General features: G+C 39.3%; 1 protein-coding gene across 1 annotated transcript in view; it reads left to right on the top strand.

The window, feature by feature from the left end:
- Positions 1-13,299, top strand: part of LOC136875101 (zinc finger protein 782) — a 46,444-nt gene extending 33,145 nt beyond the window's left edge. The window contains exon 5 of the mRNA XM_067148831.2: positions 12,207-13,299. Coding sequence (XP_067004932.2) covers positions 12,207-13,080 — 874 coding nt within the window. The 3' untranslated portion in view covers positions 13,081-13,299. The remainder of the gene's footprint in view (positions 1-12,206) is intronic.
- Positions 13,300-26,645: the final 13,346 nt, after the last annotated feature.

Here is a 26,645-nt window from a genome sequence, read left to right as displayed (position 1 = left end):
CATTAATAACAAATAAGAAATCTGTTTGAAAACTGGAAATCCTTCACAGCAATACGTTTGGGGCTGCTATGACAGTTTGGTAGCGCTCATAGATCAGACCTAGGCTTTCTCAGTGTTGAGTTATGCAGCTAAGGCATTTGTTAGTTGTAACTGTTGACCCTTCTCCTTTGGCTGAAGGTGTTTGATATAGCAAGAATATCATTCTCCATTATTTAAATATCCCTGTGTACTTTGTTCCATAGTCAAGTTGTGGCTAATAAGACAGGAATTGTCATTTATCCTTGCATATTTAATATTCAACTCAGACTAATTTTAGCAAGAAGTTAGTGTAGTAAACAACGTAAGTTAGGTTCAAGCTGTATTCTAGAACTCTGACCAATGATGTTTGTTTGATACTGCTTGGGAACTGAGTTGCTTGTTTACATCATGTGTAAAGCAGCAAGTGTGGCCGAGTGCTAAATTACAAGTTTGGTGTTTGTCATATGCTGAGTCAGCTTGACATCATAACCTCACCTCGCATGCTCGTTGTAGCCCGAGGCGCAGTCGACCACTGGAGTCCCCTTTGGCTGCACCTGGAGAAATGACAGCCGGACATTCATGGACAGTGTGTTGAGAGGATGGTGGAATGGAGGTGTTGTAGATGGCACTTCAACATGAGAAGGTGGTGGGAGGGGGATAGAGTTAATTAGTTTGGTGACTGATGGCAGCAGCCATATGTAGTCAGTTCTGGGCACTGCCACCCTGTGCATAGAAGGGAGATTTGAAGACGGTGCTATTAGCTCTCTGCTACCACATTTAAGCTTCTGCACACTGTCAACAATTCACAGTTGCATACTGTCAATTGCTGGGCTTTATAATGGTTCCACTCCCATGTGTGTAGAGAAAACAGGAACTGCCCGAGAAAACCATCGAATGCTCCTTGGTGGGCAATTGGAAGTAGTTTAGAGGGGTGAGGCAAGCCCACTCCCCAAACAATAAAGCGGCACTTGCAGTGACCTCCCTAATGGTTCAATATAAGGTCTAGAGTTGTGGATCATGCTGTTTTCTTCAAGATTCCATTAATTAATCCACGAGATTTGACGTAGGATTTACTTCCCTTTTAAGGTTTAGTAAAGAAGATTTGGTTTCATGGCTGGCTATCTTTCTCTGTTTGGAATCATAGATGTATTTCTCAGTTTTATGGCTTCATATTCTTCTCTGCTTGTGTTCATAGGTAAGACTAGGTTTTAACGTCAACTGCGCTTCCTAACTTGAGTTGTAGAATGAGATTAAGTTTTACAGTCAGCTGCCCTTCTCTATTTATTTACTGTGTATATTTTGTTACTTTATTGATTGATTGCCCTTTTGTTTTGAGGGTTTTATAAAGGAGGTACAGTTTTACAGTCGGCTGCCTTTTTCTGTTTGAAATCATAGATAAAGTTCCAAGATTTATGACTACATTCCCTTCTCTGTTTCTGTTCATGGGTGTGAACACAGTCTAATATACAAAGTCACAAGACATGGCTCATTTTTTCATCCATGTGACTGCAATGCTCCGTCTCGCCAGCAAGGTGCTGGTCTACTGGGATGTGTAAGTTGGTGTACGTTTTGCGAGATAAGTGTGTGCTAATTCCATAATAGATGATTGGTTTTCCATTACATTAACAAGGTATTTAAAAAGGAGATTGTGTGGCACAATAAACTGCTCAATTACAAGACTACACCAGAGCTATCATTCAGTAGGTTTATGTAAGAATCCTGTACAGTAAAGCTTAAATACTGTTTACATATTTGGATAATAGAACAGTATCATGAAGATTCAGAAATGTAATATTACATAAGTACGTATTCTGTTTATCAATGATCCAGGAATGGAACTCAAAAGACAATCCATCCAATTATGAAATAAAATAACGTTTCAACGCAATCGTATCCTTTTACATGTAGCAGTGTTTTAATTTTGAATGTGTAGAATTTTTTGGTCTGCCTCTGTGGTGTAGTGGTTTGTGTGGTTAGCTGCTACTCCCAGAGGCCCGGTTTTAATTATAAGCATTTTGAGATCAACTTAGTAGAGGAGGGGTTTGATTCACAATTCAGCTATCCTGGAAGTGGTTTTCCATGGCACCCACTTATCCAGGCAAATACCAGGATGGTACCTAACTTAAGGCCATGGCTGCTACCTTCCCTCTGCCTTATCTGTCCCTTCCAATCCTCTGACTAGCCCCTGTTCAGCATAGCAGGTGAGGCTGCGAGGGTGAGGTACTCGTCCCCCTCCCTAGTTGTATCCTAGGACCCAAAGTGTCACTCTCCATGACACTGTCCCTAATGCGGTGGAGGTGGGAACCCTCACTGAGTCCAAAGGAAAAACGGACCCTGGAGATCAAGCAGATAAAGAATGAAATAAAGAAAGGAAAATTGCATTTAAATGGTAGGAACTATTTATACTATTTATACAATAACATAAAGGCTACCTTCAAATAATTTTGAAGACAGCCAGTTTATGTCGACAGATAAGAAATTGGTATGGAATTTAGTTCCATTCCAAATAAACCTCTCCAGATTTCTTCAGACAAAAGTTTTTGATAAGAGATGATCAGCCTGTGTCAAGTATGCATTGCAATGACACAGATAAGTCTTTTGTAATGGTGGGATTGCAGAGGAATTCGAGTGTGTAGGAAACGACCATGGCCTTAAATTTCAGCCTGGTGTGACAATGGGTAACCACAGAAAACCATCTACAGGTCTGCCGACGGCGGGGTTCGAAATCACTATCTCCTGAATGTAACCGGATTGCTACATGACCTAAATCATGTGGCCACTTGCTCGGTTGTCAGAGGATCAGGAATTATCTTGAAGGAAGTCGAGAAAATTGAGAGAACAGGGACTGTTGTTAGGAATTTCGCGTATGCTTAAGGATAATGCTTTTGAGTTTGGATGTGGTATACTGTAAATACCTGATTCTCCACATTAATGCTGTGAAGGTACTAAGTGAAGCTAAAATTAGATTACATTGTGAAATTTTGCAATGAATGTATTGAGTGCCATTCAAGAAACGAAATTCAAAATGCTTAAAATTCAGTCTTTTAGTTTGCTGAGATCTTTGGTTTGTTTATTTCATTACTCTTTTTGTTATTTATGTGAAATAAACAAATTCAGTATATTAATAGGATTTAACTAGAGCGGTGTGGTGAAAATAAACTGTTGTTGTTTTCCTTCGTATTGTTACCACGCTGTAGTCTAGTGCATCAATGTGTTTTCTTAAAATTTACGATTAATATAGTTGTGGAGGTGGTTACAATTTATAATTTACGTGGAAAGGTGCAATCAGCTGTAGGGTAGAGAACTGTTCCTGACACTTGTTGTTTACTGGCCACTGCGAGCGCTGGCGTCTTTCCGCCCGTCAGCAGCATGACATTTCATCACCAAGGAGCTTCACGACTGTGTGTACTAGGCTGTGGATGTGATGTAGGTTTCCCATTCTAGATGACAGACCTATTTTAAGGCAGCTGCCTTTCTGTATCTGAGTTGGGGTTTTTACAGACGTGGCCTTTTCTGTTGGATTTCATGACTTAAATGTCTAGTTTTACAGTGGGATGCTCTTCTCTGTTTTGGAAGTGATGTAGTTCTAAGTCTGAATTATTTTTCCTGTTTGAATTCATAGATGAAGTTTTAGTTTTTACAACTGGATTCTTTTTTCTGCTTGCATTCATGGGTGAAGTCAAGGTTTTGTAGCCTGCCGCATTTCCCTATGTCAGTTGTTGATTTATGTGTTAAAATAGGATTGTGTGTTATTGAGTGTTGACAAAGCACATGGCAAGCACATGTTACTCATATTTTCCTCCAGGTCTACAGTATTGATACCTTATTGATCTATTAAAGGGGAAAAATAATAATGCCCAACCTAGGCAGCTTAAGTTGACATACACATGGAATGATTCTCGTAAAATCAATAGAGCTGACATAATGGGCGCACGGACATCTCCCTCATGGAGAGCCGATAGCCATGATACTACAGCAATAAATGAAAACAAGGGAAAAAGATAATAATTATATCAGGTAGGGTAAGGTTGTATTCTGCCCGAAGGCAGGTCCGAACCTCCGCAGGGGTGTGCCTGAGCCGGAGTTTACGTATGGTAAGGTGGCCAGTTCCTTTCCACTCCTCCATTTCCTTACCCCCACCAACAGCGCCTGGCAACCCATCCAAATCTTGACCACGCCCAATGTTGCTTAACTTCGGAGATCTCATGGGATCCGGTGTTTCAACATGGCTACGGCCGTTGGCAGTAACTATATAAATAATAATATTAACAATAAAATGGCAATGCGGCAGGATAAACACTGTCGCTTGGCACAAGATCAACCCTTATTGGTGGTCTGTTGGCCATGGCATAAGGCATTATGGCAGTATAATAATAAGAAACTAAAATAATAACATCTTACTGTGTAGAGTGCAATAGTATAGGCAGATGGCATCTGCACTTTAAACAAAGTGTATATCACTTCCGGCGGGGTTCGCAACTCAGCACAATCTTTCCTGCACACTGGCCTCCCTGTTTCTCTACTTGAGTTGCAAACCTGACTTTGTGTTACATCCACTGTAGTGCCAGTGTGCAATTTTTCTCCTTACGTTTCATTGCTATTGACCACTGTTAAACTCTATTATCTCGCTACACTTATTATCTTTTATAATTCCCGACAACTCTCCACATTAAATGAAACCATATTCACACACAGTTAACTTAGACCATCAGCTCATATACCATCCACCTCCACATATTAACTTTATCATGCAACCTCACAATTATACACTTCTCTGCCAAAGTAGTATTTAATGTTTATCACTATATTAAAAATTATTTTGAATATTTGGTCCTTTACTCTTATCACCTTTCCAATTTACAATCAATCACTCTCTTCCTTATTCACTACCCAAATACCCGCCTCATCCTGATTACAGCCTTCCAATACCATATAGTGCCAGAACTTAATATACACACTTTACCGCCTACTATTTAACTACTTAATCACTCTTATCACAGTTACAAATAACACACACACTCCACTATACTCATGTGTTGCACAATTTACTTCCTACTACTGATTAATTTTTTTGCTTCTTGTCATTATGCATTTGTCCAATTTGTTCTTCTTACCCCATATATCTCTTAGGCTCAAGCTGCTCCCTTTCGCCAAGGCACCTCTTGCTTCTTCTTCCTGCCTCCTAGCCATATTTTCACTTCGTTTATGAGCACTTGTCACATCTTGTGTTTCCGCCCCCACATTCACTCCCTGTATCTTCCTTTCTTCTCTCACACTGGCCTCCTTCATCAGCTCCTTAACTAATGCCCTGGTCTCCTCCATTATCTCCCTCCTCATCTCAGTTGCTGCTTCCCTAGCTCCTTCTACGATGGATTTCAAAATAGCATTCACTCCTTCCTCTGTCCTGCTAATTTATTTTTGCTGCAAGCTCTGTTCCAATGCCTTATTTCCTTTGGTTTCTTCTTTGTCCCCATGCCGGTCTTCACTACCTTTACTGTCTCTAACTTGCCTTTTTTTCCACTCTCTTCCCCATAACCACTTCGTTTTTCAAATTCCCTTCCATTTCTCCTAATTTCATCACTGTCCAAAAACCTAGTCCATTGTCGATTGGTTACCACTACTTGTTGACCCTTAATTTAGGCTCTTAACCCTTGCATTTTAGCCCTGACCAAATGTTTCTTCAGAGTGTTTATATTCTTTACCCCTTCTCTTCCCATATCTCTTTTAATCCAAATGTTTGTGTTCTGTATATTGTCTGCGCCTGTCATCACTACTTCCACCATCAGGGTGGAAAACAGCTTCACTTTTATCGGCCTATTACCCCATTTTTTACCTATCCTTTCCACATCATCAATGTCTACTTCACTGAAGTTAATTTTCATCATTTTCTGGATGACTTCCACAACTTTGTAGGTTGTCAGCACTTTGTCCTCACTTCTTCCTCCGGCACTCCATGTATAAATAAGCATTTCTTCCTGCGTTCTTGGCTACTGTCTTCTATTTCTGCCTTCAGTTTTACCACCTTTTCCTCCATTTCCCTTATTCTTACCTTGAGTGATATAATTTCTCTCTCGTTGATTTCCACTTTGTTCATTGTCTCGTCTCTTTTTCCCTGTATCCAACGCCTCATATGTTCAAATTCTTTCACTTGTTCCTTCATCATATTCTTAATTTGCTCAAACGGACATACTTCTTCCACAACTTCTTTAACCACTCTTCTTATGACCCCCACGTCTTCCCAGTTCATGTTGCCACTGGAAGTCGGTCCGGAGTTTACTTCCACACCCCCTATAGCTAGCGGTACCATAATCAGCGCTGCCACCAGTATCATCTCGCCCATCATTCTTGTTTCCACTTTATCTCCTTCATTCCTGGCTGTTTCCTTCTTTCATCTCCCCTACCATCTTCCAATAGCTACCCGATATTGATCCACACCAATCAACTTCTTCTTCCCTCCCATCTTACTTTTCCACTCACCGGTCACACTCCACACCGGCTCTACCGGCACCTCGACTCAGCACGTCTGTCCCCTATCGCTGACTAGGTTAGACTGCACATGTTACTCAAGATGGTGAGATACAGTTTGTCGAACTCTCGCTAAGACCACGTAGCTAGTCTTGTAGGCTTCATCTAGATTCCGAGCTGATCTTTACACATTTCAGTATTTTTTTAGTAATTGCAATACTCAAGTTTCGGATCTTATCTTTTAAGCTTACATATTTCATCTCCACACACTTTCTAGTAGCCTTCTGTAGTTTCTACATGCTCTGGGGACCGATGGCTTGTGTTCAGAACACATTTGAAACCTGAAACTACAGTAGGTTTTACATGACCCGGGAGTCCCCAGTGTTCATAAAACATTTGAAACTTGGATTGTGAAAAGGAGAAATGGCCATGTGAATATCCAATATCAGTATGTGACATTATTGATCTACATAAGTTAGGATGTCCATCATTACATAATCTTTTTAGAGAGCATAATTTAGAAATGATTACAAAGCTCTGTGCCATGTGTGTACGCTCTTTGATTGTGTATCAGTGCATGCTGGGAGGGGAGAGACTTTGTAGTTATAGTGATCAAATCTCGTTTCCGTCAGTGAGAATGAAACATTCGTAGAGTATGGACATCGTATCATTTCTGTGTGGTATTAAGTGTAACGCTGTTGGAAAGGCGATATTAGGTTTTCAAAAAAGAGACTAAACATTTTACTGAAGAAATTATAATGCTATTATGTTTACTCCCTAGTAATTACTGTTGATAGTCTTTGGAGACACCAAGGTGCCGGAATTTTGTCTCGCAGGAGTTCTTTTACGCGCCAGTAATTCTATCGACACGAGGCTGGCATATTTGAGCACCTTCAAATAACACTAGACTGAGCCAGGATCGAACCTGCCAAGTTGGGGTCTGAAGGACATCCCCTTAACCATCTCAGCCACTTACCTCGTCACTGAAGAAGTGTTGTACACACTAACAAAGGCATTTGAATTGAATGTAGCCACGAATGCAGTAAAGAAGATGTGGGAGGTGTCTTTTGAGTGTACGCAAGATCCTGTTCTGTCAGAGCTTCAAACGTGTAGTCTATATCATCAACAACTGAGTTTAGCTAAGAGACCCTACGAGCTAAGAAACTGTGTTCTACATACCAAGTCATTAAATAGTATAATCGATCTAATAATAGCAAGTTGTATTCAATCGTAAACTCTTACCATGGCTGCAAAGAAAGTGAATAAGCAGGCGCAGAGAAGGATGCAGAGACGTGCTAGGAAATAGATGAGGAAGCATGCTCGGCATGGTATCATTTATCAAGTGATTGATCCTCTCTTTTGAGCTTAATCGTCCTGGTTATCTATTCTGTGGACTGGAACTCATCTTGACATTCAGATGGCGCATGGTATTAATATGTTGGATGGTGGATGCAAAGAGCATGACGTTGATCATTGTGAAAACAAACCTGAACTGATGTATGTAAGGCTATACAGTGCGTGACGTCATCTAAATATACAGTTGCAGAGAAGGTGGCTGCACTTGTCGTTGTTGGTACAATGAAAAGTGCATTGTTGGTAGATTGAGGTATTGAGAAGGGAGACAGCAAAATAGCTATGTACAAGAACAGATTCGATTCTCATGAATGTATACAAGTTTAATTTGTGTGACGTATTGCAGTTGCTACATTATTCCTACTAGTAGTGATTATATATACTGAAAAGTGTAGGCAGTAGTAGAGATGAAAGTTAGAGTTTCTTATTTCTCTGTAAGAATAAAATGCACTGAATATATTGAAGTACATACTCTATTTTAATCCATGAATGAAGGTGATATAGAAACCAAGTAATTTGTCTTACAGGTTATCACCACGACAATGGAAAACACGTTTAATTAAGTAGTGATAAGACTATTTTGGTTTCTGCAACTCTTCGATGTAGAATCTTCCTTCGAAAAGTTGTTGGGCAAGAATGTGAAGCTCAGTTCTGTTGATTTGAAAACAATGTATGCATCAGATAGGGGTGTATCATTTTGCGAATAGAAACTTGTCTTTGCTGATACGAAACACCTGGATCAGCTGATGAAGTAGACATAAGTCTAGGTAGGAGTTCATTCCAGTGATAACAGCTGTAATTTCTCGCCACGTTATTGTTTTGAACATGCACTTCAAGCATTCTGCAACACTTGTTTTGAAATTGCTTAACGTAGAATAATGATTAATGCCGAGTGACTTCAGGAAAAAGAAAAACCGTTGATGAAATGTTATCTTGATCGGTTTGAAGAAGACATTGACAGTGTTTGATTTTTGAACAATTCTTTCGAAAGCCTCTTCGGCTTGAGCGTCTGTCGTTGAATACACGGGTCCTGCAAAAGCGAACCTAGAGTACACATCGATGACAGTGAATACATACTTACATCCCTCATTGCCAGAAGCATAAAGAACCAGCCTGCCGTAGATAATACTTACCGCGTATGTGGACAAGTCTGCGGTGGTAGGTGCAACGAGCTGGTTAATGTGCAATTCTTATCTTTATATATGATCTCTTGATTTGTGGAGCATTAACTCAATAATACCAGCATGATGTGATTCCTTCTCTATCTCATATACATGTCCTGTGTGACCAGCATTTTGAAATTCTCCAAGGAATTGCAAATGTTGTAGGTATTGGTTGGATCATTCCACTACCATACGTCTACATAGGGTAAGTAGCTTGTAGATGACATTGAGACCACGTGCAGACAGTAACCTTGAAACTTACGGCATTTCTTAGCATTTACAGCTTCTGTCCTCTTGTAATTTCGTTCAGTAGCACAAGTAGCTAAATTAATCGATTTGTATCTTCTTAGGAAAGTATTATCTTCTCAGATACCCAGTTCTAAGGTACCTTTGGTAGGTTCATAGGTCACACATTTTATGTTAGGACTGTTGGCATTAACCATAACACCAGCATTACCTATACAAAAACAGTTGTCTTCATAGCCTGTATTGTAGGTTCTTGCGGTTTGTCCTGTAAAGAGTTTTTCTTGTAACAGGCAAAGAGTGAACATTTTTTTTAATAAATTGCCTTAATCGATTATAATACTCTGGTGTGATCCTATCCTCAGACGAGGTTGGTAAATCTTGTTTTGAAGTAGTAGTGATGACATCTGTAGTTAAAACCTAATTTGCATTCATGGTAAAGAGGTGTTGAGCTTCTCTTCTTCGTCCTCATCATCCTGCTTCTCTTCATCATTCTTATTTTGAGATGTTGTTGTAGTATGCTTATGCGATGATGTACCGTTAAAAATCTCTTTTAAATACTTTTACATTTACATTTAAGTAATTATCTGCTTGAACATGTTTAAGGTCTGTAAATTTACGTCGAATATTGTTCCTGCACGGTTGATGCTTGGCATAACATCTTCGCTTGATGCTGAAGTGATGTCAGTTACAGATAAAATGCAGTCTGTAACTGTTGTGTTGAGGCTTATAAAGTGATCAAAACCCATGCGATACCGTCCTCAATGAACATCGCTTTCTTTACCAATAACTAAGAAGCTGTAACGTTGTGATAACCAACTTGCAGCATTCAGATGTTTAAAGTCATTGATCTTTACTTCACAGCACAATAATGTTTTCATTTTTGCTTATTGCCTGCTTAGGTCTCAATTAAATGAAAATAATCTACTTATTTATTATGTACTATCCTAAAATATGCACGAGTAATGCCTTGTTGTTCTTTAGCAACATCCTTAGATATAATGAGAGAATTGGGAAGCACATCATCTGGAGACAGTACTTGCTCATGCGCATTCAATTGTAAATATCTCAAGTCAACTATAACTAGGTCTTGCACGATAAGTTCTAGAATAGTGTACAGTGGTTGATAGAGTGACGTTGCTAAAATGTGAATATTGTGAAAGCCTACTCCATTTAAAGAGGTAATGTGTGTGAGTAAAAGATTTGCCTTGCCGCATCCCGATGGCCCGGTGATGATACATCGAATTCTGGAGGGAAACAGTGTTCTACAGTGACTATGCATAGTTGTAACGGAACAAGATAGGAGTTGTAACACTAGGTCAGAAGGGTAAAATGGTCGAGGCTGATGCAGGGCATATGCGCAAGGTGGTGGCCACACCCAATCTCCTCTAATGCCTTGAGGCAGAAGGGTGATATCCCACATATTGCTTGTCTTCTCCTAGGCTATTTTTTTAACTATAAGTTTGAAGATAATCTTAAATAGCTGGCAGTTTGTATTGTTGCTAGGGCTTAAAAGCAGCGTATGTATTTTTATGGCAGAATTGACACTGCTTTTGTTTCTTTCATGCATGAGCTGTAAGCTTGTTTATTTATACCAACAGAATCAAATGGTATGTTTTTGATTCAGTTTATTTACTTTGATGTTTGTCCAATAAGCTTTTTGTTGCTAGGAGCCTAAAATCTAGCCTATGCATTTCTTGTGGCAGAACTAACACTGCTTCTTCATCTCTGCATGTGCTACAAGCTTATTTCTTATGCTAACAGATTCAAATGGTATGTTTCAGATCCACCTTATTCACTTTTATGCTTTTCCAGTAATATGTTTCATTCCTAGGTGCCGAAATAGTTCCTATGCTTTTCTTAAGGCAGAGCTGTTAATGCTCAGTTTCTTGCTACATGGGCTACAAGCTTAGAACTTTTGCCAACGAATTGACTTTAAATCAGCTTGATTCTATTGGATAGTTCCTCGGATTTTTGTTACAAGGACTAACACCGAATGTACGTTCTTACTCTGACCAGTCTATAACATCTTTTGATGATCATGGAAGGATTACATGTAATATTACTACAGAATTTCGCATGTCCTGCACAAACTTATCATTACAGAAACGTGTGAGAATTCATCAGTAATATTTTATTACCATGTGGTTTTAACACACATCGGTAACATCTCCCATTGGCTTGTGAATAAACATAATCAGCTCATTGTACGCAGCTTACAAACTTTGCCTTCAACTAGTATGAAGTAAATATAATTAAACACGGTGTACAACAAAGAAACATACCACATGTTGCAAGGACTCAGCAGGTTAACTAATGTGTAGTGGCAAATTCTGCAACACAAAGGTCATAAGCCAATGAAACATCGTGGAAAAACTGATAGACATCATGAGCACAGTAGTAACTTAAGGAGGTGTAGTACGAAGTGAGCTCCATTGTTATCTAGTTTTCACGTTTGCGCTCAACAACAGTTATATTTTATGTAAGTCACCTATATAAAAACAAATTATAGTAGTATATTGGCGATTTTCTTCTAGAAAATGGACCATAATTTGATGTAAAATTCTTAAACTCAATGGCCTATTTTTACTCTGGATTTTAGTAAACATATCAATATCAGTCTTACAAAATCCTATAAAATGGAAAAAATGGAGGTCATTTTTAAAGTTTCTAAAATAAGCACACTTCATAACACTAGCGAAAACATCCTGTGTAATAAGCATGGAAAGCTTGTTCACTATGGCTAACCTTTTGTCACATGGCAAGATAATCTGCATTGTTGGACAAATACCTACATTTTTAAATTCTCAGTCAAAAACAACAGTAATTGATTTTAGTGGATGGCGTTAAATGCACTTGCATTCAAGTATCTGATAAGCATTTTGATGTATATGAATCATCCTTCCAGAATTGTTAATGTGTAAAGTTCCTCTGAAATTGTTGATAGTTTTGTTTTTGTTTCAGTGTGGAGAATGTTCGCGCATCAACCATACACAATGGATTAAAGGCACATCTTTTTACAGTGTGCGGTATAATGTCCCCACAAATATCCAACCTCACGAACCACATTGGCAATAACCCAGGTGAGGAGTCGCACCACTTTACTGGAGGCAGTAATATTTTTCCTGAGAATAGTTCGTTTCGAGACGACATAAGTCGCCCTGGAAGAAGTCCGCCCCGTTGTCAAGAATGTAATAAAACCTTCTCCAGGCGTGAATACCTAAAAACACACATGCTGATACATACTGGAGAAAAGCCTTACTGTTGCGAAGAATGTGGTCTTACGTTTACTCAGATCAGCAATCTTAACTCCCACATGATTACTCATAGTAAAGTAAGGCTCTTCAGTTGTAAGGAATGTAATGCTTCGTTTTCACGCAGGGAGCATTTAAGATCGCACGTCTTAACTCATACCAAGGAACGGCCCTACCGTTGTAACGAATGCAGTAGTGCGTTTGCTCAGCGAGCGTCACTTCGCCACCACAAGGCAACTCACAGTAAAGAAAGGCCATTTGCCTGTCAACATTGCAATCTTACGTTCCGCCATCGTTGGAATCTCAAAGGCCACTTGGTAACTCACACCGGAGAAAGGCCCTTCCAGTGTAAAGAATGTAACCTGTCCTTTCCTCAACGGAGTAATCTCAAAGCCCACATGATTATTCACACTGGAGAAAGGCCGTACTCCTGTAAGGAGTGCAATAGTACATTTACTCAGCGAACGTCACTTCGGTTTCACATGCTAACACATACTGGAGAAAGGCCGTACCAATGTAAGCAGTGCAATATGACTTTCACCCGGCCGGATCGTCTGCGAAGCCATACGTTAACCCACTCTTAAGTAAAGTCACCGTCCATAATAAATATACAACAATACGTTTTGTGAAGAGTAGGGCTGAAAAGCCACAAGCTGACTCATTATCTTGATAACTTTTACAATAAAATGCAGCTTTCACAAGGACTCCTTATCGGGTGTAGCAGAGAAATGTTTTACCTGCGCAGTGTGAAGAATGGATTTACAGATGAGACATGTAGTCATTTATGAATATGTGATTTAGTGCCTGTGGAACTTACACTCTTTTTTTATTTAATACCTGCGGTAAGATTTCCAAGATCATTTTCATTCAGAACGTCGCTCTCAGAGTACCATGAATTGGAAGACGACGATGCTCTCAGTTACATAACAGCTCGTGTTTGCAGGAGTACCGCAATACAATTTGCATAATTCTCTTTTTTACTCGAAAATTATTGAAACTGAAAGGAAGATGCATTTGCTTCATTTCGTTTCAGCGAATTATTTTCACATAATTTTAGTACGTATCACGGATAATTCTTGGCTCCGTATTCTGATAATATCTGATATGTAATCCTCACTCTAAAGCAGAGTTCAGGAACATATTCACACTCGTTTTCCACATAGATAACCTTCAATACCTCGGGGTCTTGGAGATCTTTAGTTAAATTGTAATTACAGTTCAATATGTTTATTATATCATTCCGCATACTGCTAGAAAAGCGTCAGACGTTCTTTTTTAATTATTATACCTGAAGCAAGATAAGTGTTTATGCATCGTTGGAGCGTTGGTCATAATTTTACGTAATTTGACGTCGATAACTTCAGCCGTTGTCATGTTATCAGCTGTTGAATTTAGCCAATCAGATCGCCTCGCAGGTGAATTCAAATGGGCTTTACGAGGTGGTTTTTTAAAATCTGCACGTGGCTTGGTCGGACTTGAGAACAATAACGAGAATCGATCACCAAACCCCAAAGTACCGTGGGTTGCAGCCAGTGCCGCCGTGGCGTGCTTGCTATGGGAGGTCCTTCTTCAAATCCCTTACCTGGAGAAGTTTATTTCTTCTATTGGCGCTCCATAGCCTGTCATACGCTATGTGCAGATTTAGCAATGCCGCCTCGCAAAGCCCACCTGAAGTAGCTGAGAAAGCGATCCGATCTTCTACATTCAGCGGCTCATAAATTGACAACCGCGCAAAATTATATTTTCCAATTATTTACCTGCGTGACCAAGCCTCTAACGGCGATATATCCAGTTCATGTTGTTTACAGATACCCAGTAGATAGACGTTTATAACTAAGCCAAATAAATCATACTAATTTACAGTTATGTATTACTTTATTTAAAGGAAAACGAAAACCACGCACGTAGACACATTGAATTCACGGCTACATTTGTGAAGCAAAACAGATCAGGTATGCTTACAGATAAACAAATGAGAACAGTTCAATTTGAAAAGGGTAGTTAGTGCGATACTTCTGCTTGCATTCTAGACGCGAATTTCGCAGTATCAATATTATGCACCTTCCTATGAGTGACGAAAATCTCGATCATGGTGCAGATTTAATCCTCCTCCTGTGAAGAGACCTTTTATCACAATTTTAGGTGATCCAAAGTACAGTCACGCCAGCCACAAACTTTCTTATTACCGGAAAGCCATCTAAAAGCCTGGCATAAAACGTAAAAATGCTGTTATCCTTAAACGATTCATTCATTGTATCATTCACGATTTCCATGTTTTTTAAATTTAGTTCTGTAAAGCGACAAGTCACGGATATTTCTTTGGAAAAATTGAGGTCTGCAGTCGAGAGCAAGGCCATGAGATGAGTAGGAGTTACTGGCTTGTTTCATCTCCAATGAAAGTCTCTGTCATTGACGGAATGGGTTCAGACTTTTAGAAAGGTAGTCAAATAGGATTTGAGATCAGCAGAAGAGTCAATTCTGGCTGGTATAAATTGTGAAAACTACGAAAATCCTGCGTGACGAAGGGATACTACCAGATGGCAAAGGTGTTGTTGATATGGGTGTGGGACTTCATGGTTTAAAACAGTATCAGTGACAAAGGCCTTCGTGAAAAAGCTGGAGGTGGCAGGAATGAAAATGTTTCGATGAGCTTGCGGCTTGTCAAGGAAGTATAATGAATGTGACCGGCGTTAAGGACACAATTCAGGCGAGGAAGTGAAGAACAGGAGAATAGGAGGTGGAAGGACTGTCACCGCGGAGTTGGAGCAGGATGTAGTATACAGTCGAAATGAATAGAGGGGACGGATCCGCATCATTGACCATGCGGGACTGATAATGCTGAAAAAGAAGTGACTAGTCAAAATGGCTGAAAGGATCAAAGTCGCATAAAGTCCAAGAGATCTTCCAAAGTCTTACATTTTTCAGTAAAGGATATTTAATTTCCAAACGCATGTTGTAAATCTTTCAAGGACAGTGCCATGTCTGAGCCAGCGCACATGATAAGTAATAACTCAATACTAGCTGTCTAGCTCTGCCAAACCTCTTGAAAATTCCATGACTTCTTCATAATGTTTAAAGATTTTACAGCTAAACTCATCCTATGATCCCTCTGAAACATTGTGCTACAGAGCGATGGTTGGTGGTTAATGGAGTGGATGGACTTTGGAGGACCTGAAGAACAGTTCAGATATTTTAGTAACAAGACCAATTGATTCCTACCATACTTCAAATTCCACCAGCTTTTCCTTTAGTCCAGTTTTGGTTCCTTGACAGTTTCACACACATTTTCAAAGTCCGTAGGGCTGCCAACTCTCCAGTTATAACGACGTTGTAATCTACAATGTAATGAGAGGTATATTTGTGAAAATTTCAATAAGTATAATGAATTTCCCTATTGCAGACAAAAATTTTCAATTTTTCCACGAGATCCCTCTGTTCTGAACGGATCAGTCATTACTGATCAGCATTTAGTTGCCCATCCGACAAATTCCCTATCTGTTGTTTCCTAGCCTTTTCTTAAATGATATCAATTAAATTGAAATTTATTGAACATCTCTCGTGGTAAGTTATTCCAATCCCTATCCCCCTTCCTATACACGAATATATGACCCGATTTTCCCTCTTAAATTCCAGCTTTACTGTCATATTGTGATCTTTCCTCCTTATAAAGACACCACTCGGACTTAGTCGTCTACTGATGTCATTCCACGCCATCTCTCCACTGACAGCTCGGAACAGACCACTTAGTCGAGCAGCTTGTTTCCTTTCTCCCAAGACTCCCAGACCAAATTTTGCAACATTTTTAAGGCTACTGTTTTGTTGGTTGTCACCCAGATGTCTACCTACTTCCATTGGTCTTGATTGCGCTGTAACGGACACATACTTATTCTGAAATTTATCACGAACATACTTTCCGTGGCCCTACCTCTTATAAAGATGATAAACTGCGCAGTATCTCAAACAGCATTAGCCTCATCCGTAGCAAGTGGAAAGAATGTGATCGTATAAGCACTTTCTGTAAGCATACATTTTAGTGCTTCCCTCACCTACATCTTGTATACTTCGCATCACTGTTTTGACAGACAGAATAAGATTTCTGTCGACCAGGTGACCGCGGAGCTTTCGTTACAGAGCTATCATCTTGATTTCGGGAGATAGTGGTCTCAAACCCACTGTCGACATCCAGGAAGATAGTTTTACCTGTTGCCAACTTTTCTGGGCACATCTTCTGTGGCTTACAGAGCAGCAACATTTTGATTTGCTTACTTTTAAAAGTGTTTTCTTGTGACGTCAGATTTGTTTTAGTGGTACGAGCTTCGCCTCTAACAGGACAATACTTGTTATGTCTCTTAAAATTGTATTCTTCAAAAGCTGGCACAATCGGCTTGTCCCTGTGTGCTATAAAATGTTCAGTAGACGCCGTTTATTGTAATCACGGATAATGTTATCAGCCGTATTATATAATCACTTTTATTAAGTCCCGTACCGAGAAATACCGAAACATTGAAAATCCTCCGTTTGTTGTGATCATGAATTCGATTTATGTTATCACAGTTCCTTTCTAGGGTTTGGTTCTCAAGTATGCGAGTAGAGTGCACACAAGAAGGAGAGGAGAATGTTGAACGTTGTCCAATAGGCTTAACGGAAGATGAATTTCAGGAATGGATGAACATTGATGCGGGCATCATTACTGATGCGAAACAGGCAGAAGACGAAATATGTGGAGCAGTTACTTCCGCAGAATTAGATGTGAGAGGTTTCGAGCACGGAGCAGAAGATGTTGATGTTGCCGAAAACCAACGAATGCTGAAATGCGACAGTCGCTAGACTTCTTGTTCATCGTAGGTCAGTGGACTTCCAAAAGCATTATGGATATGAAAGATTCATTAATAGACTTTTGAGAGACAACCAGAAGGAAACAACAATTAGAGACTGTATTGCATTGCTGTGTAGTGGTATCTGTTTCGTTGTAATGCATATAGGTTATGAATAAATACAGTAGGCTACGTATCAGTTTTTATTTTTCGGCTACTGTTATCAAATCGTCTTCGTCCGAGAGTGATTATAATACGCGGCGTCCACTCTATTTTAATCTTTGTTAAGTCCCTACCCTCGTCTTCTTGTAAGGCTTTACCAGATATATTCCTCTTAAGATAAACGAAAGGACCAATTGTAACTTGCATAAAGACATAAGTAATTTTCAGAACTTGAAACGAATGGTTGCCACAACCACAGAGATATATATCGAAGGACACGGCCAGTACGAGTCACAACAGAGAGGGAGTTGCAAGATCAACAGCTGCACAGACAGCGATTATTCAGACTGGCTTGTTAGTGAGCATTGCATGATCAGCGTTCCCAAGCCATGATGTGAAATAAGCAACTCTCAACCATGTGTCTCCTTGCCGTTCCCATGTCTGACGACAGAGCAGTGTTCCTCACCTGCCATCAACAGCGTCGTATGCCCTCACTCCATGGGAACGGAATTCAGTGTTTAGGCTCACACCACCTCTCGTACAGGCTTGATGCCTTAAGGATAGGCTCACACCACCTCTCGTACAGGCTTGATGCCTTAAGGATCACGGCTCCCAGGGAAGATTACTTACTCGTATCAGGAATGGCATCGTATTACTTCCTACTATCATACAACCTGAAGCTATTGGCTGTTCCTCTCGGGTCTTACTACAGGAAATATGTGGAAATTGATTTGCTGCAGTCAAATGACTGCGACATTGGCACCCATTCCACAGTTTTGAGAACTGTCATGCATGCCCTTAGGAGCAAGAAGGAAATAAACACCAGAGTATTCGGCAGTTTCCTTTCTCATTGCTAATCTATTACTTCTACCTAGATAAATTATAAAATTGCGGGTGAAATTCTCTGTTGCTACACCGTGTGTGGATACAGACACCATCCAGGTTATTTATCTCACTTTGGTGGAGGTTGAGACCTATTCTTTGATTCTCTAACATCGCATGTCATCTGAAGTGTAGAACAAGCTTTATTCAGTGTAAAGTTCAGTATATCACTCAAGGCCGCGTGTTGCCAACCCCTACTCTAAAATATGTATGTATGCCCTAACTATATTGATCTTCCCAGTCCGCAGATTGGGCACAAAAAGAATACATACTAAGCGTAAATAATACTTCAGACATTGTATTTGATCCTAAATTGTGGATTTGTTGAGAATAACATCTTGAAATATATTCACCGAAATTTGAATTGAAGACAGGCTATTAAAACATTGTACTGATATTCAAAATTAATTAAAACTTCAACAGTTTCATCAACAGCAAGTGTCTCTGACTGTGGACTTCATATAAGAAGTGGACAAAATGCAAGTGATTATACTTACACTCCTCTACTTCAGCAGCGCCTTTGACATGCTAAATGCACAGACATTTTTAAGAAAACTGGAATCATTTTTCGGTACTGAAGCTTACGATTTGTCCGCTCTTACCTTATATATAATGAACGTGTCATAGCTCGCGATATTACTTAACAGAGGCGGGTCAGGAAGGCAAGAACTCCACAATGTTCTGTCTTTGGCCCGCTCCTTTTTGTCCATTATATTAACGATATCTCCTCTAAAACGTATAATATGTATGATCTTTAAGTACTGTTACCTTAACATATACAGGGTGGCCCACTTAAACGTTTCACCGCAGATATATCTGGAACAAGAGATACTGAAAAATGACTTTCACGGGAATGGAGGCAGGGAAGGAGCTAATTAAAGTAAATACTATGAGCTACTCAAAAACGTAGGAAAATAGTATTTTCAACATCAAGTTACGTTTTTTAAATGGACATTATTTCGTAAGCAATCATTAACATGAAAAATCACATAAGTAATGGCGTTTGTTTCATCGCAATAGGTCAGTTACATCCTGAGATGTTGCAACATGAAGTTGACGCTTGAGATAAATGAAACGCGCAGCAGTTGCACATCCCGAGATTGCAGCGCGAACTTCACAGTTCTCTTACTCGCGATATGATTGCCGTACTACGATGCGACAGGCGCTATACTTAATGTTATTTGCACTGCTATCAAGAGGGATGAAAATAAGAGAATTTCGTTACAGTAACTTTGCTGTACGAATTGTGCACATTCTGAAGTAGTACAGTACAGAGTAGGCCTACTGCAATGTACTATGTAGATAATAAAACACGCAAGAGAGAAACCGTTATTTACATATCCTTTGGCTGTGGCAGGAAACCCTTCTCTTATTTTCATTCCTCTTGATCACTGTGCAAATAGCATTAAGTACAGTGCCTGTCGCATCGTAGTACAGCAATCATATCGTGAGTAAGAGGACCGTAATATAGTTCAGTAAGGAAGTGGAGAACCTAGGTAGAGTATGCAGCTGTCAGCTTGCATCCGAGAGATAGTGGATTAAAACCCCACTGTCGGCAGCCCTGAAGATGGTTTTGCGTGTTTTCCCATTCTCATACCATGCGAATGCAGGGGCTGCAACTTATATAAGGCCATAGCTGATTCCTTCCCTCTCCCATCGTCGCCATGAGACCTCTCTGTGTCGATGCGACGTAAAGCAAATTCATAAACAAAACAAAACTCTCTACTGGTCTGCACACGTAAGAAGTAGGCAACATGTAGGAAGATGTACGTGACTCTACACCCTCTGAAACGACGCAGGGACATTTTGCCACATGACGTAATAATAAACCTTCTCCAAACTCTGGTATTATCAGTATTTGAATATTGCGAGATTGCCCCGTTGATGCGACCCTTGAACGGAAACGTGAGTTATGATGCTCATATAAACCCCACCTACATATATCATTCCTGGCTAAAACCCGACAGGCGACGGAAATTTCATATACTTACGTTGATACGTCGAACCCTGAAAGAAAATCTACCCAAATACACATTGTTCAAAATTCTATTTATTATCCGCATACCATAATTGTAACAATAGAGCTGTGATTTCCCTCGCTATTCCCGTGCACCACTCTTCAATGTATATCATATACTTCGTTGTAGCAGGGCTCCCAGCTGTTGTCGGAACTCTTAGGACAATATATCAAAATTTAGGACTGCGTGCAGAGATTACCTGCTGAATATATCATGTGATTGGTGCTGTATGATGGCGATATGCAGGCTAGTAACAACGTTTTTACTGTACAACTAAAAGCCATTATCTTTTCTTATAATTAATAATGGGTTATTATTTTTATCATTACAGTGTAAATATACGTTACATAATATTTAGCTTTCAGCTCTTGAACATTTATGTTTATTCCTATACTTGCTTTCTCCGTTACTTTAATATCGGTTGTGCTGTCTTCACACATTGGTTATATTTTTCAGTTTGTAGTTCACTAGTTGTTTCTTACGATTTTTCTCCTTTTGCTTTTATGCACTGAATTATTTTATTTGTTGAGCTTCACTTTCTTTTCTAATTACACGTTCTCTAAATCTGTTGTTTAGCCTAGTTATCTTGGATTAGCGTATTTCATTTATATTTGCATTGTCCTGTAATTTTCGTGGCTAAGTGTATGACCACCAGCCGGTGCTAATGTAAAGTTAGCTGTCTCAATCTCCATTTCCTTGACAGCAGCTTTTAGCTTTTAATAATGGATTTTTTGTTTACCTTTGAAAGATGCTATATGTCATAGTAATTATTTCAATAATGCTAGGTAATCTGATCCTCTTGACTTGTTTCTGGTGCAAATCATTGCTCTTCCCATTGATTAATATAATTCAAGGTAGACGTAACTCCACTGATGTAAAGCTAAATTTTGATCTGGTGCCAAAGTTTTCTCTTAAGTCTGCCATTGTCGAATAAGCTTCTAAAATTGCTAAGGATTAGTTTCCGCTTTCAAAAGGTAACATTTATTATGCATTTATGTTTATGACAATGAACAATATATAAAACAACACGTAATTTGTTGTACAGTAATGTTAGTAAAACCTACTTTTAGGATATTTCACAAGATCTATTGTTTGAAGTAATTTTTAAGTCTATGCAGTTTATTTAGAAAAAATTAGTTAATTTATGTGTGTAATCACTCACTTCAAAAATTTTGTATTATACGTTTGTGCTATTTAAGGTAACTAGTTATAACTTATAGCCCTAACATGCTAGACAAAGTAGAGCTTTTTCATGGATAACAAATAAATAATATATATACATATAAAACACTCAGAGAAACTTATGTGCTTTACACTGTTCTATCCATTTTCTTCCCGTTTTGTATATTTCTGCACATACTCATTGCTCTTCCCTTTAAAAAAACTCTACAAAATAAGAATATAGAGCACACCATAACAAATGTGGTTAATTGGTTGAGATTTCTTGTGCTTGGTCATTTACTTTACTCCCCACTCTCTGTTGGCAGCCATGGAGCTTTAGTAAAAGAACTGTCGGATTTAATTATGACCGTCTTTTGTGTAGTGATGGACCCTGGTGACTGTTGTTTATTCATTGTTAGTTTGTCATGAATTCCGGTTTCTAGGTCACCATAGGTAATGCTTACTTATAAGCTTTCAGTTCTATTAAGCTTGCTTTCTGTACGTTAAAATTATTCAAAATGCCTGGTGACGCTTTTCGTTTATAACTTGGTGGTGCTCTACTGTGGCGAACGTGACAGACCTCTCTGGGCCCTTCATTAAAGCAAGAGTTAATTGAGGATATGTTAGAAACCGTGAACAATCGTAATTAATTTACGATATGGTGATTTGGTACAAGACAGAAGAGCAAAGAAAAGTATGAAGAAACTGGCTAAGGTACGTATCACGAAACTGTCGGTAGAATATCCATTAAGGAATCACTGGTAAAAATAAATTAACACCAACATCACCTCGGGCGGAGATATATATGCCAGGTAAACACGCTTGGAGTCATAAACCCTTAAAACGACATCATCGCGTCGACATTTAGTAAACACCTGGGAGTAGTGAAAATAATATTTGTAAATCACTTCACAGTGATTATCGTAAAAGGTTTAGCTACAATAAAACAAAATGAGAGCGAAGCAAGCAGAACAAAAAACCCAATATAATGTCACTGCTGTCATATGTAAATTTTAATACTTCTTTAGTATTAGTCACCTCCCCTATCTGAACATTATCCTTGTAACCAACAATCTTTACATACTGCTGACTGAATACTTCTGTCGTTTGAAGATTCTCGCATACACACTCCCCTTGTTCATTAACCCCTTCGGTGGGCGATGCGGCGAGATCCACGGCTACAAGTCTCTTGCTCGGTGGGGAACGCGGATATATCCGCCGATTCGAATTAAATTTTTTCTCAGTTGCCTGCCTGCAGAGGTTTATTTCGTTTTTAGCAGCGTATTCTGGATGAGTCTGACCTCTAATGTGAATTTTTTCAACTATGTTCTCCCAATACCAATGTGTCGTCCACGAGTTTCAACATAAAGAACGCAGCTGAGTCCGAGCAAGAACGACCTAAGGCCTAATAGCTCCGCGCTGAAGCTTTAGCTCATCGCCTAATCGTCCCTTGGATGTAATAATATCGCTGTAGAAGGGATTTATAGAGATTATGACACTGAACAGACCTCTCTGATGATATTTTAGAACTGTGACCTGCACGACTGGAGCGTGTGTTTATCGTGAGTTACACAACATTTATTATCGTACGCGTCCGTAACACAGTCCTATTTCATGATTTCCGTCCAAACTGCTGAGACCAGGGTTCTATTCGATCCTTATTCTTACATATCTATAACGAATTACCGGCCCCCACTGTTAGAGGAAGACGATTTACGTGTCATGATAAACGAAATGTTGGAATTTAGTGCGGAGAATTGTGATATTATGAAGTAAGTTCTGCCGAAGGGGAATTCGTAAGTGACAGGAATTTACATGGAAAAAGTACTGCAAGCTCGAATATACAGGGTTTGGGCGTAGCTGATGCGAATGTTCAGTAGTCGCAAAAGAGACAACACGTGTTCGATTCCAGTTCAAGTAGCGATCATGACAGTGACAGTTGTGACGATAATACTGATTACAATCCAACCAGTGCAAGTTCTTCGTCAACTTATACTGTAAACGGACAAAGAAATTCCCGCTTTGATCCAAATTTCCATCGTGATGTAAAAAGAGTGTTTTTAGGGAAAACAAAACTGAGCGATATATTTTAATTACTTTCTTATGACGAGATATGCAAGAACATAGTTAACAGACAAATAAATCCTAGTTTAGTAAGACAAAAGGAAGGAATCGAGATCAAGACCGTGTCCGGACAAATGGTGGTGGTGATTATTGTTTTAAGAGGAAGTACAACTAGGCAACCATACTTTACATAACACTAATCAGAAGGAAAAATGGAAAGGATCCGACACTTCGAAAAATGAAGATATCGGCCAAAGGAAGACAAGGGCCACGAAGGGCGTGAAAATGAAAGACTCCCTAGCCCTCGCAAACCTAATAGGGTCGGGGTCGGAAAAGAACAAGAGTTGACCAAGAGAGGTCGGATAGGAGAGATGAAAGTGAGGAGCCTGGCACAAGTGTGGAAGCAATGCCAGGACTCAGCTGAGGCCCAGTGGTCGCCAACCCACGCTCCAAAGTTCAGAGCCCCTGAGGCCACTTTTAGTCGCCTCTTACGACAGGCAGGGGATACCGAGGGTGTTATTCTACCACCCCCACCCACAGAGGGGTGTCCGGACAAATAAGGACGAAATAAAGCTTCTTATGGCCCTACTGTTGCTCAGGGGATTGTAGAGAATCCTAAATTAGGACGCTATTTCTCTCAATCGCTTGTTCACTACGCCTACTTTCTATGAGCTGATGACACAGAAGAAATGTTTTCCTCGCCAGATTGAGTGGCCTGGCCGGCCTCCTGACCCCAACTTAGCAGGTTCGATTCTGGTTCAGACCGGTGGTATTTGAAGATGCACAAATACGTCGGCCTCTTGTCAGTAGATTTCCTGGCATGCAAAAGAACTGCGGGACTAAATTCCGACACCTCAGTGTCTCCGAAAACCGTAAAAGTAGTTAGTGGGACGTGAAGCGATTATTATTATTATTATTATTATTATTATTATTATTATTATTATTATTATTATTATTATTATTATTAGATTTTCCTCCACAGCTTTTTACATATCTCTGACAATGAGGTGAATAATGCACAACTTCCTCCCAAAATATACGAGATGAATCCAATATTTGACCACCTGTTAACAACATTTGCGGAAGCTTATACCCCTGATGGCAAAATGTCAATTGATGACAACCTCTTGCTATGGAAAGGGTGGCTGGGGTGGAAAGTTTACATAACAAGAAAACATTGCGTTTCGGAATGGAATTATATAAATTATGCGAAGGCGAGACAGGTTATATAACATGACCTGCTTCCGTGTGTATCATAATGAACAGCTGTGAGAGACGTAACACTGTAAGTTGTACCTGTATTGTAGTGTAATGTAGTCCGTGTATGTCACTTATGAATTGTAGGGAGGCTATATAAACTTGGTCCCTCGAAAGCGCTAATCAACATATCAGAAAATTTCGTGAGTATTATAATTTATTCCATTGTAAATCTTTTAAGTACATGTAAACTTTGTAAATCTACAATTTACATTTACATAAACATTTATTTACAGGCAGAGATTGATAGTTAACTGCCTAAAATATTCAGGTGAAAGTTACTGTATAAACAAAAACCAGAGCTTTGCTGTTAGGAAGAAGCAATCTCGATATCACAGTGTGAAAGCACTTAGTACGTTTTTGCACAGAGTATTGAAAAATTAAAATAACCGAATTTTTCAACAATTAAATACATTATATTCAAGTAAACATTTCTCTTTTGGCCCTTCAATAGTTCATTTTAGTCTAGGATTGTTTTAATCAAGTAATTAAGTATTTTCTTCAATCAGGGAAATCGCTCCCCACCTGGGAGTGAGCTAGAGTGAATCGAGCTCCCCGCTTAAGGGGTTAATGATTCCTGGATTAGTTAATGATTCCTGGAATGTCCTTCTTGGAAACTATTTCTGCCTTAAAGTACCTATATATACTAGGTATTCAATTTTTCACTAATAATTGTGTTGCCACCAATTATTCTTACCATCCTGTTATCCTTAGCTGACTTCTTTGCTAGATTCAATTTTCTGGTAAGGTCCTTCAATTTCTCCTTATTTCCACAGCCATTTCTAACTCTATTTCTTTCCAATCTGCACCTCCTTAGTCTCTTTACTTCTCTGTTATTATATAGTGGGTCTTTACCATTCCTTACCACTTTTAAAGGTACAAACCTATTTTCACTTTCCTCAGCAATTGCTTTAAAACGATCCCAGAGTGTTTCATTTTTATTTACCGTTTTCCACCGATCAGTGTTACTTACTAAAAGCTCCCTCATGCCTGTTTTATCAGCCATATGGTACTGCCTAATACTCCTAATTTTAATATCTTCCTTTCTTTCACTTATATTTTTTATTACCACAAAAACAGCTTCATGATCAATAATAGCGTCTATTACTTCGGTTTCCCTATAGAGCTCATCTGGTTTTAACAGCACCACATGCAGAATATTCTTCCCTCTAGTTGGTTCCATCACTTTCTGAATCAGGTGCCCTTCCCATATTGACTTATTCGCCTTTGGTTGATCATGCTTCCTGTCGTTCGCATTACCTTCCCAATTGACATTTGGTAAATTGAGATCACCTGCTACTATCACATTCCTTTCCTTATCGTTTCCCACATAGCTGATTATCTTATCAAATAATTCTGGTCTGAACAGTCCAAAGACATCAAGTTGCCTATTATCGTTAGAGATGAGCCTTACCCCTAGAATTTCATGTTTGCCATCTTTAACTTTTTCGTAGCTTACAAATATTTTTTTCAGCAGAATGAATGCCCCCTCTCCTTCCATTCTTATCCTATCTCTGCGATACACCCTCCAGTTCCGTGAGAACATTTCTGTATCCATTATATCATTTCTCAGCCATGATTCAACTCCTATTACACTATCTGGTAAGTATATATCTATTAAATTACTTAATTCTATTCCTTTCTTTAGAGTACTTCGACAGTTGAGCACTAACAGTTTTATGTTATCCCTACTTGATTTCCAGTTCCCTGTTCCCTTAACACCGCTCCCTAGGCCACCCTGTTTCCCTGAACGTATCTCCCTATAACCCTGCTATGAGTGACATCCTTATA

The sequence above is a fragment of the Anabrus simplex genome, chromosome 5 (assembly GCF_040414725.1).
Source record: "Anabrus simplex isolate iqAnaSimp1 chromosome 5, ASM4041472v1, whole genome shotgun sequence".
Lineage (NCBI taxonomy): Eukaryota > Metazoa > Arthropoda > Insecta > Orthoptera > Tettigoniidae > Anabrus > Anabrus simplex.
The sequence above is the reverse complement of the archived record's forward strand: the minus strand, read 5'-3'. Positions and strand labels throughout refer to the sequence as shown.